This window comes from Mugil cephalus, chromosome 16 (genome assembly GCF_022458985.1).
Source record: "Mugil cephalus isolate CIBA_MC_2020 chromosome 16, CIBA_Mcephalus_1.1, whole genome shotgun sequence".
Classification (NCBI taxonomy): domain Eukaryota; kingdom Metazoa; phylum Chordata; class Actinopteri; order Mugiliformes; family Mugilidae; genus Mugil; species Mugil cephalus.
Window position 1 is genome coordinate 21,817,142 of NC_061785.1, and position 20,122 is coordinate 21,837,263.

At 41.5% G+C, this 20,122-nt stretch overlaps 1 protein-coding gene across 1 annotated transcript in view; it reads right to left on the reverse strand.

Moving 5' to 3' along the window:
* The window catches only part of ca10a (carbonic anhydrase Xa), a 245,205-nt gene that overhangs the window by 214,438 nt on the left and 10,645 nt on the right, over positions 1-20,122 (reverse strand). The window contains exon 2 of the mRNA XM_047610060.1: positions 6,331-6,405. Coding sequence (XP_047466016.1) covers positions 6,331-6,405 — 75 coding nt within the window. The remainder of the gene's footprint in view (positions 1-6,330; positions 6,406-20,122) is intronic.

The following is a 20,122-nucleotide window of genomic DNA, read 5'->3' on the forward strand; positions in this document are numbered from 1 at the left end:
TCAGTGATACTGAATGACTTGAGCGATGTTCAGGGAAATCTTCGAGATATGAGAGCCACTTTAAGTCAAGCAAATGTTGAGGGCAGAAAGAAATTTGTCAACTCTCTCATTCAAAATTCTATTTGGAGATTGGCTCTAATTAGCTAGGAATTATGCAAATTGTTGGATTTTCAACAATGATTAATAGAATTAACAGCAATAGGCATGCTGATTACTTTGACAAACGCACTATAAGTCGGCAGTTAAACATTTTAATCCTGAATCAACAGCAACGGCAGTCTTAGTCCCCAATATGGATCCATGGGAGAAGTGTTGTGAAACAAAGGGCCATGGCTGTAATAACTGTCTCCCTGTGAGTGTGTCATCCAGAGTGATTTCACTGTTACACCATTAGCGCTATAAAAGCATCTTTGTGTCAGTATCAGTGACCACTCCCATAAATCGCTGCCCTGTGGTTGCCCTCAGTGTTTCCATTTCCCCTGCCATCAAGCTCTTCCATCCTCCATCCTTCCCCTCCTCCCTCCTTTGCAGCTGACTCCACTGCTCTGTCATTAGCCTCGGGTAGGAGCTAACATGGGGAGAGCCCTACTCCTTCAAACTCTGCAACGCCGTCCCATTACACTGCTCCAACTGGGAGAGCAGCAACAGGGTCAATTGCTACATGGAGGGACAAAGGTAGCAAAGCCCTAAGTTTTGCTGGTGCATGGGGGGTTTGAAATTACTCACATGGGAAGAGAGAGGTAGCAGTGGGAAGAAGTTAAAATAAGATAGGATCAGATGTATCTCAAGAGCTAAAGGGGGATCACTTGGGCCAGGGACTACCATACTGAGAATGGCTGCAAGAGATTCCAGGAACAGCATCTCTTTTGGTCTGGTAAATTTTTGTTTCTACATCCTGTTTTGGTTTCAGCAATGTTTGTATCTCCATGTAGGGGTGGAGGGAGATTGGAGCCCAGCTCTCTTCCAGTGAGAGACAGGGCTACACCCTGGACAGGACGGCAGTCCATCACAGGGCGAATGGTCTTTATTTGTACATGATATTTACACAATGGTCATAGGCCAGCATGGGTACTACAAAACCTATGCAGATGGAGATCACATGCTATGGTCTTTCTCAAGGTCTGTAAGTGGACCTTAAGTGGATACAGAGTTTTGTTTGTTTGTTTGTTTGTTTTTGTCAGCTACAGCGACCAAAATTTTCTGGATTTAACTTTGGAGATATTTTTGTGGTTGGTGTCTGGCTCTGCTATTCCCCCTTGCATCAGATTTCTGTGGATTTACTGCTAATGCTAACTCAACATTCTCTAATGCAGCTGCTTCACATCAAAAGCATTCAACAGGCACAATAAGAGATAGCTTCTTCTGCAAAGCAGTCAGTGGAAATGCAGTGTTCCTGTCATTGTTGTTAGCTGTGAGAGCAATCTTGCATCAACATGGCAACTGTCGACAGGTTTTCACTTGGCTGGATTTAAATGTAATAAAGAAGTCCCAGCAATAAAAGAGACAGTAAGAAACGATATAAGATCAATCTTCTTTTCCTCACATTTCCTACCTCCACTAAGGTACAATCTCATCAAAATACCCTCCTCACACATATTGCCATCTGCACTAGCCATACATGCATAAATGTGACAATATTTTCTTTTTAAAGAAAAGTGCCTCAACCTAGCCTGAGGCACAGAGGCTCTATGTCTGAATGAGTCTTCTACCGATTCATCACATAAAGTTCTTGCTACACATTTGAGGGAAAAAAAACAATCATAAACTGCCTTTATACCATAAACAAAATAACACAGAGAGACTTTGTAAGTGTTCAGATGTCCATAGTCCCTTGGCACATTTTGCCGATCACCGTTACGATAATCTCTCTGTAATACATACATAGATACATATTGTGGGTGGACCGAAGTGCTTTCAGTTTCATTCATACAAATCGTCCCAAGACTCCAGTTTCAAGGTGTGAAGGGGGGTAAAACTTCTTTAACATCTTCAACAAACTCTACAAGCCTGTTTAGACCTTGCATTAAGATCCAATCTGGGGTAAGTGACCAGATTTAGGTACATGTGTTCAGACCTAGCATGAACATGTGTCTCCAGATCCAATCCCAGTTTTGCCCTCAGTATGCAAAATAAACCCCAGGAACATCTGGGGTGCAGTAGAATATTGCAGCTGTTCTCTCTAATGGTTCTATACCACCTCCAGAACCAAGAAACTGTTTTATCTGTGTATGTCAAGACCAGTTATTTAGACACATCTGTCTTTTACGTGATCAGATTGCCCAGATAGGATTTCAATGCAAGGTTAGGGCCTGTACAAGCCCACTATCCCTAGCTTGTTTATTGGATCCACCATTACTTGGATGACTGAGTGAACCTATCTCTTTACGGACCAATACGAATTTGTGATAACTCTTCATTCATTCAAAAGTTCTCCAAAACAAGATTCAGCTTCAGAATTTGCTCTTCTGCCCTTTGACATTCTAATAAGTTTCGAGACTTCTATGACACAGCTGGCATTTATGTTGTATGTTTGGAGAAAATTTGAATAAGACCATTTCTTTGCGTATTTGAATTGCCATGATAATTAAAGTTCAGCTGAATTATAAAATCATGCAGCAGGCGCAAACTAATGAGTGAATAAATTAAATAAAGCAAACATGTTGTGTGCGCTTCCATTAATTTCAGTGAAGTGAGCAACCTAGGGAGCAGTTCTGAGGGGTAATTCTGGGATAAATGTTTAAGCCAATGAGACGTGTTTGTGCTGCTGAATGGAACACTTAGTGAGGCTGATGAACAATAGCGCAGCTTTTCACCCCCGACTGAAAGGGTTGCGAGTTAAGACATGGCTGGGGAACTAAAGGCGAGAGCAAAGGGGAACCTGACGCAGCACTTAGAGTTATGTCTGACCTTTACCAAATTTAAAGCTAATTGAGAGCGCTCCAAAAGGATAAGCAATGTACCAGAGTTCAGCCACAATGATCATCTGCTTTGCTAACCTTGGGGAGCAAGTGTTCCAAGATGTGGGGCTGCAGTTTTTGACCTCCGCCGAGAGACGTTTTAGTGAAGCAAAATGGACCATTAACAGGTGAAAAGAAGTGGAGAGGCCTCAGAGCTTTGATAGCTCTGCTGTGGCACGAGCTGAGTGGAGCTATACGCTGACTTCATCGCTGTTGCCAGTGAGGGAGAAAATTCATTTCCATTTCAATTTCGATGGCGTTTTATTGGCAGCCAACCAGATACACGAGTCAGAACTTTTGTTAAGAAACCTCTAAAACTGTCAAATGAAAAATATTCACAAATAAGCTTTTACAAACGTCTCCTGAGCTGGTAATCTGTGTGGGTGACTGAAGATGTAACTGACTGTTGCTTATAGGGAGCATAACGTACTTTGACACAGCCTAATGTTCATTTGTGGTTCGTTTAAAAATACCAATGCACTTGCTAGATTTTCATTTAAATCTTTTATCACTACTCACTGTCTTATCCTGTATAATCAGACTGTGTTCAGTGTGAATATGGTCCATCAATATTACTCCTTTCTGCATCGTTACTTAGGGCTTCATTTGTAATGAAAATCCTTTCCCTTTTCTTTTATGTCCCAGATGCGAAATCTTGCCGGCTGCAGAACAAGGTAACTAGGGCTGGGAATTCTCAGTCACAGGAGGATCATGAACAGTGTTTAACTGCTCCAGCTGTTGTACGGCGGTTAGTAAAGCAAGTGCGCCGTGGAGAACTGCTAAAACGAGATAGCTGAGATGTAAACGGGGCAGCGTAACCGCCAAACAGTTAGTGCCAGAGGGGAGGGCAAACAGACGCTTATTTATGTATATCTGGACATACTGGAGAAGCCTTAGTGTTTGCTTTGGGAAACAGATGCCTTCATTCACTGGGTACACACCATAATACCACACTGCTTCACCGTGTTACGCTGCATGAGTGCTTTTAGTCCACTGGGCCATATCCCGAACCTTGGCTTTCACCACAACATGGCAACTCAAATTGTAAGCCCTCATTTAAACCTTAAAATTCAGTCTGACATATTCATTGTGAAAACAGTTTTTACTGGCCTGATCCACAGAGCTGCAGTTTAAGACTACTCAAAGGCCTTTCACTGTATTGACAATTGGGAAACTTTGGCAAAAGTACAGTATCGATAACAGATACATTTGTTTATCCAGTGTGTGTTCCTGACTGTGTATCACTCAACAGTGATGTATAAACAAGCCATCAGATATTATTTGCGGAGGATTATTTTTCATTTAATCCCATAGTATGATTTTAAGTGAATATCACTCATTCAACAGTTAACATATCATTAACTCATTCAAGCTATTTGGCCAGGAAGCAACAAGGGGCAAAGGGTGGTGCAGGTTTGATTCCGGCTTACGTCCTTGCAGTGAGGATTGTAACCACAGCAAGGTGAACTACAGAGGCACTTTTACAATATATTTCCATATGAAGGACCAGGCTCTTGTACTGAGACTGAGAAGGAGCCCTCCTTCAGTAAGTCACAAATCATATCTTTTGCCTACTGTGGTGAGATATGCTAGCTACCTCTCTTCAAAACAATGAGCTTCGTGGGCTATTAGGCTTGGTTATGTCAGATTTTTGGCTGCTGTTCAAGGTAAGGTAAATGTAAAGTGCTTCATTTGGCATTACTCATGTTACTATGCAATGAAATTTCATGGTCAGATGGTGGGAGGTGGAGTCCTGAACCGCTGCCACCAAGTGCACTGCCACCAGAGTGACCAGAGGAAACCCATGCACATGGAGAGAACATGCAAACTCCACACAGAAAGGCCCTGAGAGACAAACCTTGCCCATTCTGGGATTCGAACCCCCGTACCTACTTGCTGTTAGGCACCTTGGAGTACCAGTTTTATCTGTTATTTCACTGACTCAATCAAAATCAGACAATCAAAGATTCTCCAGAGCCGATGCTAATTGCTATCATGCCGGCACATGTAAGCAATTTGTTTCTGCATGTAAGCTCAAAAGTAATGAATCTATTCATCATTAACCAGATAACCAGCTAAAACATGTGGTAACTGTTAAAGAAAGTTCTTTATTATAATTAATTAACAGGATCCAAGCACAACACAGACTCAGACACACCCATCCACCAGCCTGTTGCTTCCCCTCTCATAAATAAGTGCTTCCTGCATTTGCATTTAGCAACAGAACAGGACATAAACAGTGTGAGGTGCATATTTGTCTTATAAAATAACACATTTCCTGACTACCGTGAAATCCATAGTAAAGGTTTCACTCTACTCAGTAGTCACTTTTGTATTAGAGCAGTTAGTTTAATGTTCAGTGTTAAGTGATTTCAGTGTTAGGAGATATTGCTATTTGGTAAAAATGAAGGTCAACCTTCGATGCCAGTTTCTAGTGATCCACAGCTTACTAATACTAATGTTTTTCTCAATATTTCCACCTTCATATTTTCGCCTACTTCTAGAGGCTGAACATCCACCTCTCTCCACATAGCCTATAAGGAGAAGAGAAGAAGAGTTGCTTCGTTTTTGTGTTTGACTGGACAACAAGAAATTACAGTCACAGTGATGCCCACCTTATGTCCGGTTTACCTTTTATGGCACGTGTGAAGGCCTACAAGGTCTCAAATCTGCTGTAGGGGTTTCCAGTACATCTCACACAGCAAAGGTATTTACATATGTTATCCTGCATATAGTGCATTTATGATGAAATCTGAGCTGATGGTTCATTTTAATGGTGCTAATAAGGCCTTTGTTAAATCAGTCGACAAAAACTCCATAACCCTAACATTTACCCTTCATTGCTTCCTAATACTCCCAGACCCACCGATTGAATTGTTTTTACTCACCTTCATCCTTCAACCAAAGTTAACCTTCACGCTAGTACAGGAGTAGAAACCAAATGTCCTCTGTTTGAACTAATTAATCTGTCCGTACTCAGTCCTCACAAGGACAGACGTTACCACACATGCGCACACATACAGCCACCAGGCTTTATCAAAAGCACCTCAGCTCAGCAGAAAAACACAATCTCTGAAAAATAATTGGCCTGACACGCAGATACACAACAAGATGGAAAAGGCGTAAGGTGCAGTGGGCTGCTGTCAATCAATCAGTGAAAAAGAATTGGCTGCGAAGAAAGGGCGAAGAGGTCTCGTCAGAATGAGAAAATAAAACTATTGCCAGTGGCAAAGTGGCCCGATGTTATCTTAAATATGTATTAAGCTTCGGCTGCAGGATCATGCACACAGGGTGTTTAAAGTGTATGCAGGGAAATCAGTATTCTGTGGGAAACTCAGTGCATCAAGTCGCTGCACATTGTTTTAAGACTTACCTGGAACAAAGCTCCCCTGCACCACCTCCTTGTACGCCCACCATCCTTCGTGAATTTTTGGCGGATTCGGTTGTGCTGCGAGGTGAGGAGAGGAGACACAGAAACAGGAACATCAGTCACTTATCAGACACTTTAATCTTTTTTAAACCACTCTCATCATTCCCAGACACCTCGCGAACCTTCCCAGAAAGCAAACCAAGGCTCTGGAGAGTGCCTTGGAGCAACGGTTGAACTGAGCCTCTCGTTGGGGTCAGGGGCACGTGCACAACTAGCAAACTGCCGCGTGCAGTTTGCTAGGCTTAGGTATTAGTATGGAAATGTATTCTGCCATGTTGTGTGAGCTGTGCAAGAAAGCCCCAGATTAAAGCAGGGTGGTACTGTATAATTGAGGTGACTAAGCAAAGGTCTCAGTACAAAGAGAGACTTGTGACTGTGAATTACCCACAGAGCCTTCAGGATATTACTTTTTACACCTCGACTCCCCCTCACCTCACCCCCTCCTGTTCATTCACCAAAGGTGAAAAGCAGGGCTTAATCATGGGTCCAAGGGTTGATCTGCTTGCTTGTCTTTAATGGAAGTTGAGGTGGCCGAACAACCCTCCTCCCTCTGCTAACCTATCCAAACAGCCTGGGCGCAGTTACACTGAAGAGCAGTTCAATTTCAGAGGGGTGGGCCGGCTGGACACAGTCCAGAAAATGCTATTTTCTCCGAGGCCAATTTCTACTGCCACAAGATGAAATAGGCTACAGGGTGGCCCAAGAAGAAAAAAGAAAAAACTCGGATGCTGTTCCTCAACATGACCATGTTTTTTCCTCCCTTTTTGATTGTAAACGAACTTGAGGTAAGCACCATCTTTGATTGGAGAAGGCCTAAATCAGTGTGTCGGCCAGCCAAGCAGAAGTGTGTCGGACTTCCCAAACCATTAGAGGCAGCTGGCGCTTTGCCCAGCGCTGCTGGAGCCTAGCAAAACGTCCACTTAAACTGCAACAGAAGATCATTTATTTAGTTATTGTGCACTCAAAACTGGAAAAAAAAAAAAAAAAAACACACACACACACACACACACACACACACACACATACAATCACAGCCTCTCTGTGTCATTCCAACACCATTCCAGACACACCATGGCTCTACACAATTCACTGGGATGCTTTGGAGGAGTGACTGTCATCAAGCATTTGTCTGGTCTCTCTACAGTGAGATTATGAGTAAAAGCACATTTTCTAAGTGGCCCAGCGTTTCTCACTTCAAAAAGAGCTCATTCCATTTGTTGTAAAGTGCTGAAATGGATTTGGATGCAAATGTGACAGACTTTTTGCCATTGAACAGTAGCAAATATTGTATTGCTGAACCTACAGAGGAAAAAATTAACATTGTTGCACCTCCATTTTTTAAAGCCCTGCTCTGCTGAAATGTTTCTCAAAACATACGCCTTTAAAAATGTGGTATTCAACAACAAAAAAATCATTTGTTGCATTGTGTGCTTCTAAGCTGCCAGACCCACAAGCTAGCTTAGTGATTTAGAGGTCTGAAGAAAAACTGCCAGGTTCACATCCCTTCCAACTCCAATTAAAGAAACAAATACATATAAATGTAAGCTCACCAGAGACCACCTACACAGCAAACACAACATGTACATAAAAAATAAAATCATCACCATCAAAATCTACAGAATGTGCCTTCTTCTGCTAGCAGCTAGCTGTCTCCTGATATGCTAAGCTAGCATATACTGGTGTCATTTGCAATGAGCATTTTACATAGTATTTTTTTGTGTATTGAATAACCTGTTTGTCTTCATAAAAATTACTTTGCATTTACATTGTTCAGGCATAACATTATGACCACCTGTACGTCTTCCTTGTGCCTCCAAAACAGTTTGGGTTCTATGAGTTGGTGACATGGCTTTTTTAATTTTACGTCTTGACAAAGACATTTTAGTGTAATGATACCAACACAAAACAACACAACACAACATCCTTTTAGCACAATAACAAATCCAACTTGACTTCATCATGTACTGCGTCATACTGATATAATTCTATTCTATTCTTCTTCTATTACAAACATGTCAGTTTGTTTTTTGTTTGTTTGTTTTATTGCTTTTTAAAACCCGATAGTGACTTACAACTAGGTGCACACTATACTGTATGAGTGTAAACTGTGACTTTATCTGAGCTTCAGAGACTTACCCGGACATATCAACATCAACATGTTTGGAACAGCAAACTACTAAAAGATAACTTCCCACTTTTGAAATATTATTTCATGCTGCTGCCTGGTTTTGACATTTCCTTTGTCTCAGCAGAAGCAGCAGTCACAGCCCTGCTGCAAAAATGAACAATGAATGTTAAAAAAATGAAAAAAAAGAAGAGACAATTATCAGAACCGCTGCCAATTACAGTGAAATGAGCATGGGACATGTTTTGACACCAACCCTCAAAGAACCGAAAACTAGAATCTGTAAAACCCAAACCATATCCAACACAAAGCTGAGTTAGAAAAACCCCCAAAACCAAACAAAAAAACACATATTCCTCACTTATGCTTCAACGGCCATTGGCTAAAACTAGTTTTCTTGCAACACAAACTGCCGATTAGCTTTGTTAATGTGCCTCTTCTAGTTAGCACAGATGGGTGGCATTTCTCAGTTAATAGTAACTACTAGAACAGTGCAGCAGGTAACTAAACACAGCATGGCGATACAGTCAGAGATGTATTACAGTATAGTTCCTTTTATATACAGTATAGCTAACCTCAGTGAAGAACGAATACACTGTTATAGTGGTGCACCACTTTATCAACCACAAAATGTTTTTATCATGTTTTATGAGATACCGGCTCTGCAGTGAGAAAAAAATAATGAGCGGTCACAAAGAACAAGAGTGTTATTTGTGTGTGTGGAGGGTGGTGGTGTGTCTAAGTGAGAGCCCTTGGGATTGGAGCCACTGTAAGTACTAATATAAAGGAGATTTGGAGGCCTGTGTACATGATCCTCTTACAAACTACTGACAACAATACAGATGCAGTCCTCTCTACCTCTCTCTCTCTCTCTCTCTTTCTGTGTCTCGCTCCCACTCGGCACATGTGCCCCGCTAAGAGAGACCACAATAGCACAGCAGACCAAAAAGAGAATTTTCCGACTGATACGCTGACAACGCCTGTTATTTCAGTCCAATTACCGTGAATATGAAACCGCTTTATCGCCATCAGTTTTAGACAAATGGCTGCTGAGCTGCTACAGTGATAAATGGTGTGAGGTGAACTGAACCTTTCAAGATTCCTGTGGGAAAACGGAGCCGCTGCTTCAAACGAACAGCAGCACTAATACATAAAATTAAAAATTAAAAATGCGTGATTTGTTAATTTATGTAAGGTGTAGGAAACAAGAGCGTGACCAATGGAAAAAGTCAGGCCCGCTGTTTTCCCTTCGATGGCTGAATTTGCCAGTAAAATAGGCCTACCACTTCTTTGTTTGCGCGTAGAGAACAGGAGTGATAGAGGAGCGAAGTGGCATAACAAGCACTGTCCCATTTCTCATAATATTTGGCTGTGGCCCCAAAACATACTTCCTAACATCAGCAGAAAGGAAATGCCTCCGATCTATAAGGGGAAATGCAGACGGGCCGCCGCAGGAGGTGAGATGCAGGAGGAAGACTTGATGGATCGTCATTTTCCATTTCACAGGGGCCAGGAGATACTTAGAGAGGCACTAAATGCACAGCACAACGAATGGATGATGTTTAGAATATCAGCTAAGTAGTGTTTGAGGACGGCTGCGAGGGCGTCACTGTACTCAGGCTTCCCAGTGGTTTCGAGAACTAATTTTCTTGCACATTTTCACAAGTGGTACGACTTATAGGAATCGCACTGTAGGCATGTTAATGATGAATCATTAATCAATTAAATATGGTAATCATTTATTTGAAGTAAGCGATAAGGAAGCAGAGGAGGGAGTGTGGTGCAAGGAAGGGAAAATGTGTTGAAGATTTGTCGTAGCAGACACTGTTATATTAGACACAGCCTCTTCCTGTTTGATCAGATGGAATAGCAGGTGTATCTGCCAATCACTTGTCACTGCTGCATAAACACATCTCCTCGTCACAGAGGGAGAAAAAAGACACGCCTGGCTGTCTTCTAACTAATCACGTATTTTTTCCTGTTTATAATCATAATATTTATGAATATTTAGGCATTTAAGGTGGAATGGTGTCTTGCCAGATGCACAGACACTCAGAAGTCTGCCCACAAAGCCATAAACTCGGGGGAATCCCTGTATTGTGTGTGAATATTATGTTTCATAGACATTGAGACAAACTTCATGTGAAGGAATTATTCCAAATAATGTTTTAGGGTTCCACTTATCGTATTATCTTACAAATTCGACAATTATCGTACATCTTGCCAGTGTTTTTTTTTTTTTGGCAGCCATGTTAGATGTAGTTTTAGTCTTAGTCTTTTGGAGAAAAAAAAATACTTTGGGCACATGTTAGTCACTTCTGTATGTGATAGTTTTAGTCTTATTTTAGTTGACAAAAAAAAAAAAAATCAGTCAGTTTTAGTAAAAATAAAAGAGAAAATATCTAGCCTAGACTTCCCCATTGATGGAGACACACTGCTGCCGTGCTGTACTTCATTGCTGTTGGGCAGAAACCTTTTATTTCCATATTTCAGCTTGTGTTTTTTTCATGAATTGATGCCCTACTGCATCATACACTAAAGGTGGTAAAATAACATATCTACAAGATCAACACATCGCATCACTTTGTGAGCTTGTAGATCGGCTATTTTCACCAGTAATTTCAACAATGTAGGAATGCTTTTATACATACCGTGTTTCCACACAACAGCAAATACTATCTACTGATCTACTAAGAATGCATGCACTTATCTTGCATTACACCAAGATAAAGCGGTAACGGTGAAATCAATGTTCATTACTCCAAAACAGCCAAGATCAAAAATGGTCTGACTTTTTTTTGAGAGGAATGTGAATGTCATGCATTTTGAACGTCTGACAGACCACCGACTAACAGTTACCTCCAGCTTCGCCTTGTCAACGAAAACTCATACACGTCTCGTCACATTTTAGTCATCAAAGAGCCCCGTTTAGCTCGTCATCGTCTTGTTATCGTCATGAAAGATTTTTCAGTGGTCAGACGCAGTATTGCAACAAAGAAAATCCAATACGGTGCAAAAAAGCAGTCTTTTCCACTTGCATCATCAAAGACACACCTGTACCAGGCGCCTCCAACTGCAAGCAAGGTAATGTTTTCCCACTGCACAAAAACTTTAACTTTAACATGGCATCATCATACCAAATCACACGTACAATGTGGAAGCTAACTGAGAAGCTCAGAAACTTTCATGCCGTCAAGTTTCAGTCAAGTATTCTTAACAAATTCATGATTGTAGCTCACAAGATTATTAGTTGTTGATGTGAGGATGGAAGTGGAAGCCAATTTATACTATTAAACATCAGCAAATTTGGCAGTTTGTAAACTAATGTATTATCTTCATATAAAGTCTTAAAATTATGAATTAATATTGAATATGAAAACAGGTCAGTGGGTTGATCAAAGAACTCCTGCTTAATTGGTGAAAGTGAAAGATCAAGACAGTTATGCAAACCTGAGAGATTGGACAGGAGGAGAGAGTATATCCAGAGCTATGCCTGGCACATTTTTTGTTGAAGTCTTTTAAAACTTGCTACATAGATGCGAGACAGGTTACATGCTCTTTCAACCTTTTTCAGTTATACAAAGGTCTGCTTTTCAGCTCAGGATGTGACCCCTCTACACTTCCAGGAATATCTATTCTTTCTTTTAGAGTCAATTTAAGTTTTTATAAGAGAAGATTTCATTTTTTCAGATGGAAAGGTAGCTGGGTTTACGCATCAGAAATCCAGTAAAGACCTCCAACACCTGGATGGAACTTAGAGCAGAGCAGTCGAGGTTGGTTCGGCATGTGATCAGCACACCTCAGCACGTTCCTCTGTAGGTTTTCCAGGTTAGAAGACCCTGGAGTAAACCCAGAACATGCTGTAGAGGTCACCTTATTCATCTTAGAATGCTACAAGGCAATGGAAACAGACATGATGTGCATGAAGTATATGACTTGATCTGCTGCATTTTGATCAAAACTTATATGGTAGAACATGCACATGTAGTCCTCTGTAGGCCAATTTACATTACACAGTTTACAAGAAATCTTATTTCTTCAAGTGTCCATAACAAGAATGGTCCTCTCAGCTCACAACAAGTACGGCATGTTCATTTGTGTGATCCATAGGCTGCATATAAAAACGGATTTATAACATGTGGTCACTGCCTTGCACTGGCCAAACTACAGCTCCGTCTTGTGACTTTGGCACCAGAGTCTGCACAGTATGGTCTGAGAGTGAAGCCACGCAGAGCAGCAATATTGATGACCTGTCCACATTTCCACCAGACTGACTTGCGTTTTTGTTTAATTTAATTAAAATACAGCGCTCTGCTCTACCTCCACCACGTACAAAGAAATGCTGGATGTTGGATTAAACACGTTTTTTTATTTTTCCTATTCGCACGGTTGTGATGTCACATCCCGTTTCTAGAGATGGGCCTTCTATAGAAGAATGGACACTTAAACATACATCAGCTTGTGTTAACTAACTAAAATGGCAGAAATCATGTTAGAAAAAAAAATATTCACGTGTTGCTTTAGTGTTTTAATTTGGCCTGAGTCCCATCCACTAACATGGAGAAGGTGGAGCTTATGACCTATACTGCAGCTAGTCATCAGGGGGAGTTCTACTGGCTTTGGCTTCACTTTTATACAGTCTATGGCTTGAACTCATGCCTCTGACTTAAATAATGTTAAACCGGTTTCCACTGGTCACAATTACAGTGTACACTTGGATTGGCAGCTATCAGTTCTGTATATGTCTCTACTATAGAATAATACACTATAGCTACATACAGACATGCCCATGACAATCTGTTTCTCTTGTCAGCTCTCTCCAGGAGTACATATTTGAAGACTGACACCAGAGTCGTTATAAATGGGGATTTTGTGTTTCTGTCAGCCCGTCACAATGTCAGCTTTATTCCACCGGCTCTTCAGTCAGCAGTTATGTTTTTATCCAGCTCTAAGTAAATGGTAAAAATGAAAACTTTGTACCACGGCATCAAGAGAAGGTTGCTCGATTGTGAAATTCTGTCTGGGAATGAGCTGATCTGGGGAGGAAGCTGGTAGAATTACCGGACTGATTACCTGGTGGCAGACACTGCTCATCAATACTTTTCAATAGTGGAAAATATCATTTCCAAAGCCACCAATCACACACCTTTCTGAATTTCTTCCTACTCAGTTGTTACTTTATTTTCCATTTCATTATAGTTTCCTTTGATTCTTATGTACATGTTCTATCTTTATCTATCTTTATTTCCTGTCTCACTTTCTTGCCGTTTCAATTTTTTTAATTTTTCCCCCAGTCTCTCTGTATTTCCTATTTGCATTACATTACATTTTCTGTCATATTTCATCCTTGTTTCCATCTTTTCCTTCCTTAATTGTCTTCAACTTTCTTTCATACTCTCTTCTAGCCTGGAAGCTGTTCTGGAGTCATTCCATTGGGAACTGATTATGCAGCAGTCAGTTTATTTGGGTGAACTTCATGCATGGACAGAAGTAAAAGCAGCATAGTCACACATGTTATTTAATGACAGTGAAGTTTGTGTCCAACAAAAGGACTCTGATTGGTTGTAGGACTATCCAGTTGTGTGCAGAGGTATTTCGTTGTATTTGCTGAAATATGCTCCATAATAAAATCCAAATGGGAGTGTTACTATACTCATATTCTGATTAGAATTTAGTCTGGCTATGCCAGGCCAACTCCTTTTCCCCTTCATCATTGAAATTTATGTTTTTCCTTCCTTCCTTCTATCTTAAACTTTACCACATACTTAAAAAATATACTGCCAGGAGGATGTTTTGCTTCATTAATCTCTTTCTCTGCTGACTGCTTGGTTGTTGTACATGTACACTGAGTCATAATTAAACGCCCAATTATCAAGTACAAGCCAAAAGCAAACGTATATGTACTGCTAACTTAGAACCACTTAAGATTCATCCCCTTCATCTCCTGGTCCAAAACTATAACAAGCTTTTCCGTGGCGTTGTTCTAAAATGAGAATGCTCCTCTAAAAGCTGTATGACGGATCTAGTTGGCCACAGCCTCTTACTGACCTGAATCCTATTTAGCACAGCATGGGCCTATTTCATCCTCATGCTTGAGAGTCTGGCAGCATTCAGCCAGCCCCTGCCAACCTCCCATAAAGCCAAAAGAGAGAGCCTCTGTAAATAAACAGTTCATTTTCATATAATATCCAAACTCCTCCATTAATATTCATTGAAGGGGACAGGGCAATCCAGGAGCCCAACCATGCAGAAAGAGAGAGGATGGAGGGCAGCGACAGGGGAGCTGGACAGGTACAGGACAGGCACTGATAGAGAGGAGAAGAGAAAAAGGAGGGAAAAGGAAGGAGATTGGAAAAGACGCGGAGGTAAAACTGAGAGTGGCAATGCGAGTCCATAAATGAAACTTGACCTTGCCAACAGCTGTGCTTACTGACTTATGAGACAATTATCTCCCACCAAGCTCCTATTGGTGCCTCTTTTTTAATAGCCCGAGCAGTGTGTAGATGTGCGAATGGGGTGCATGTGCCTCTCTGTCACAGGGTGAGCGATCTGAGCCCTGAAGACTGAATCAAACCAAAACCAATTGGTTTCCCATCTAAAAGGCAACGGGTAAATACGCTGTCACAGTGCGGCTCTGTCATCATGAGTTTGGGGAGTCACTGAATCAAACTCCGAAGACTGAACTTTACTACAAGATCTTTTGCACTAAATACTAAATTAAATACCGCAGCCATATCTAGCTGTCTCTTCCACTTTTATTTGTTTTTTCTTAGAGAACATAAACCTAATCACCGAATTTGACAGCTGAGACTGTGCTCATAGTAAGCTAGTTATTTTCATGACGGATTTGGCTATTGCTGCTTCATTTCTGTGCATTTCAGGAACTGTCGGGGTAATGTAAAGTTGAAATAAGTTAATAAAGTAAATGAGTAAGTTAATTTAGTTTTAGCCTTTGCAAAAACATGATTTTCTTCGGCATGTCAAGACAGATCCTAACCTCCAGCCAGGATAATATACGAAGCTACTTTCTGTGATAGCTGACTGTAAATTGACCATAGCATGTATTTCAGGGGAAATAAAAGTCACTCGTACACACTGGTGAGGTAAAACATTATGATCGTCCCTCCCTAATGTGCTGTGGGTCCTTCACGAGCCAATAAAAATGGTTCCACACAAGGCAGGCGGGAATCTGCTCCTAATGTCTTGGTGAGAGACTCTAATTTTGTATTAAACATTCCTCCATAGATCTCCCAGAACCTTTTCACTGGTTTGTGGATCGTCCCTCTTTGCATCAATATTGGTAGGTACTCAGCATTTATCTGGATGGACGCCACAAGCACTGCTAGTTCACAAATACTCCAACAAAGGTTGTCTGGGTTAAACATTTGATCCTTTGTCACAGCATCTCTTGTCTTTACACTTTTTTATTTCTCCAACATCCCTGACACTATCTATGTGATTCAGTATCCCAGACCCTGACGTGCACCATTGCACATGCAGATATATTGTCTTCACCTGGAAGTGTTCATGTTTTCTCCAAACTCTTCCAAATTAAAAGACAAAATGCAATAACAGGCCAGTTCTACTATAGCAACTGACAACACAATCTGACATTTACTTCTTAGTATTCAAATTTCCTGAACCTGTTTCATTCCTTACACCCTGCCTGAATTTATAATGTTCATTATCTACAACCACGTTTTTTTTTTTTCTCCCCACAACGGTATTCTCATTTTGGCATCCCGAGTAAAAGTAGAAACTATATATAACTATTAACCTGCATATTTCATTATTTCCTTCGTCTCGAAGGAATAGTCACACCCCGGTGACCCTATGGGATGAAAATGTTGCTCCGTCTTGCAGCTGTCACGCCGTGAAGTTTTCTCTAACTGAAGCCGGGTTTGAGGTGTTTGTTTCAGTTGTGTCTGCGTGCTGTGTGGAGGCAGTTCTTCAGCTCATTTTGAAGTTAAGAAGGCTTAAAGAGCGGAGCTGTTTTGTGCTGCGTTTTGCCTTGACTGACAGGTTGGTAAAACTTCAAAACCAAGAGAGGGCTCCAGTCTCGCTGCTCTAGTTTTCTGGCTCCCAAACAAACACTGACAAGGTGCGGTAAACAAGCGGTGAACCTAAATCCAGGCTTCTGTGTGTCCTCGTAGAAATCTGAGACTGATGTTCTAGACAGTTTTTTACATTTCCCCACACTTCATTGCAAATGTATTAATAAACTGATGACCATTATTCCCATGTTTTAATTTAATTGACCAAACTGTGCCAGTGAGAACTCTGAACACACAATCCAATCTCTGATAAGACAAACTGACGCCAGTAGGTAAAGTTGGGTCAACAGAGTGGTGTTCTCTTACATATCGTATCAGCGGAGGTGTCAGACATCTGCAGAGCCAGAGAGAAGAGTTTGGGATCGAATCTGTCTCAGACAAAAACACACAGTTTTGTCCACTTCCTCTGCCCTGTGTGGCGTCTCATCTCTAAAACTTCAACACTATTTCCCATCTGCCGAAAAAAGAAAGGGGGAAAATAAATAAATAAATCCATGACTTTGTTTGCGCCCAACGAAAGCAGGCAGCCAGAAAAAGAGACAGCCATCAATAATTGAGGGGGTTTAAAGAAGGTGAGTACCTTTTTTCTCACTGGCCTGTGATCCTATTGAGCTGAAAGCCATAAAACTCGATGTAGCTTCACCAGTGACTAGACACTGTACTTACCACCAGAGTCTAGCAGCTCAACCTCTCTGTCTCAGCACGCATACACTCACACAGCCAGGAATAGCAAAAAATAGTCAACTGCAGAGTCCTGACAGTTAACTTAAGTCATTCAAGCATTATTTATCACAGAACAGGAACATAGTGCAACTCAAAATACACTTTTCCAAAAAGTTTGGTTAGCTTGGAAACTCTGCCCGTACAAATTGGGGTTTAAAGCTTGTTCGTATCTATTAAGATATTTATAACTACAAACCTCACGTAAAACTTCTCTTATATAATAGCATTTTTTCTTTCTGCCTATGCCACTTCATCTTTGGATCTGACTGGCGACCTGCTTCAACCAATTGCCCTCCATGGGATAAATAAAATTGTGCCCAGTCGGGTCATTAACTGTGACATTACAAGTGAGGCGGTAAAGCAAAACTTTACACTCTACTGTGCATGCAAGGAGAAAGAATGGCCTTGTTTTCCATCTTCAGCTCTGCTGCAGACCCATCTGAGAATACAGCACGGACCCTGCCGCCAATTATCCCCGGTGGACACTCTCGGTATGGCAATGAAAAACCACATCCTTTTCCCAGCAGACGTGTCGAGCAGTTTTCAGTCAAATGGGCGGGCATGATCTACTGTAGAAACAAAAGAAACATTAAATTGGTCTGGGACCTGCTGTCAATGAGGCAGACTCAATTTGATATAACGTCAATAGTCTCGAGAACCCAGAGGCTGAACCCATAAGAACTAAAGCAACATTTAAGCAGAGACATGCTCATGTGGCTGGATCCATTTAATTGAGGACAGCAGGGTACACCACGGAACACCATTAACTTCACAGTCACCTGGATTGTGATTCAAACAGCAGCAAATGTCTATTTGTCTCTTATGATTCCAAACCAAATCAAACAAATCCAAGATTGATACAAAATGGTTCGAGGTTGAGTCACACCATGTATAAAAATGTGACTCCACAATTGACTAAACACAGTGTCTCTGTCGAGTTAAACCCTTCTGCAGATTGCATAAATGCCAGCACAGATTATTCCAAAAGAACTGGTGACATGGCAAAACAAACAGCGACCGTCACGCAGAAAGAGAAGGAGGGGGAGGCCTGGTTAAACATCAGCTCTCTGTGTCCCTGTATCACTCACCCACTTACTGTAGAACGCACTTACTCTCCGTCACACACCATCCCTATTCCTGCAGCAGGACACACACATCTGCACAGGATTATCAGATTAGCAGCTGGAGATTTGGCCTCCCCGTCTGTGTGTGACGAGGGTAGTGAATTCTGGGCACTCGGCTGGTTGCACAGAGCACACAGGGCCGCCTTCTGATGGGAGCGAGCGCAAAACTCGGCGTCCACCTGCAGCGCAGCGCAGTCACATCGCAGGCATGCCCTTCTTTCTCCGCCACTCACCGCAGACTTACGCGTTTTTATTTATATATTTATTTATTTATTTGGCTGCGTCAATCCCTCACCAACACTCTCATTCGCACACATACGTGCACACTCCTCCTCCGTCCCATCTCCTGGTGGTAAATTACAGCTGGCGTGGAGGTCGTCTCACTCCAGCTGGCTGATAGACTTCACATTCCTGAGCAGCAGATGTGATGAGCTATGGCTGCTCGGGGACAAGCAAGGTGGTCACTTTGCCCACATACTCCCATGTGCGCACACACACACATTTCTATTTCTCTACATGTCAGGGGTTTTTCATCATTACTAATATTATTTTATTTACAGTTATGTAAGGTGTTGTTTCCATATGTTTGAAAGGGATAATAACTACCTACTGCACCCCTTGTAAGGTTAATATGTCTCACCATCACTTTTGCATTCAGACACCTTAACACATTGAGCGCATCACCAATAAATAGTGCCTCCTGAGGAGGAAAAGAAGGTTGAATACTTGCTCATGTTTAGCAGGTGAGTCCTTACAACCACAAGAGCTTGTAGGTTAAGAGCATTTAAGAATAGGTAAATGTACGTATCTGCATAAAGGGCCCGTGTTGTCCCTCATAACATTTATTCAGCAGTCATTTCCTGATGGAGGTTACCCAAAAGGGGTGGGAGGAGACGAGCGTAGGGTCGCATATCAGCATCGCGGACATATTTACTGTGCACACAAACTAAATGTCAAGCAGTTTGTCATCCGTTGGAAAAACTGCTGAGACCTTTCTTTACACGCGGCGGCCACCTGCATTTATTTATGTCGGCAAAGACATAAATAAATGCCTCAAAAGACTTTGAGGAAACCAGCACATCCTGAAACTCATCAGTGTTTTTTTCCCCCTACCAAGCCCTTATCTACAGCAACTTCCTAACTGTGATCTCACACGAGCTAGCAGTTTCAACTGAAGCACTGAACAAGCTTCAAGCTTGTTCAGTGTTGTTTAAACTGATGCTAACAAGTCTATTATTAAATGTAACATTCCTTTTTGTCAGCATACAAAATATTCGGATGATGTTAGAGGTTTCCCAGCACCCGTCACTAGCGGCAGATGATATCAGCAGCTTGTTAATGCTGCGCTAATCAATGTTGCCGTAATATTCATGGCTGGGAGGATTAAGTGTAATGTGAAATGGTTTGCTCAAATTCTGTTTCAACCAAAGAACAAAACGGCGCCTGTTCTCATCACTCCCATTAATTAGCAGCAATCCGCTGTTTTCATGCTATGCTAAAGCACAAAAACTTGATACATATCTGCAGTCAGACTGCAGACAAAGCCAAGTATTCCCTATTTAAAAAACTATTTAGCATGTTAAGAGCATGTATATTTAAAGAGTTGGTGGAGACCGAAGTAGAGCTAAAGGGACCTGTAGTCTTGGAGTCAGCTGAGGATGTGCAGTGTAAGTGTAGAAGTACACAGCATCAGAGCTGGCTCTATTTTG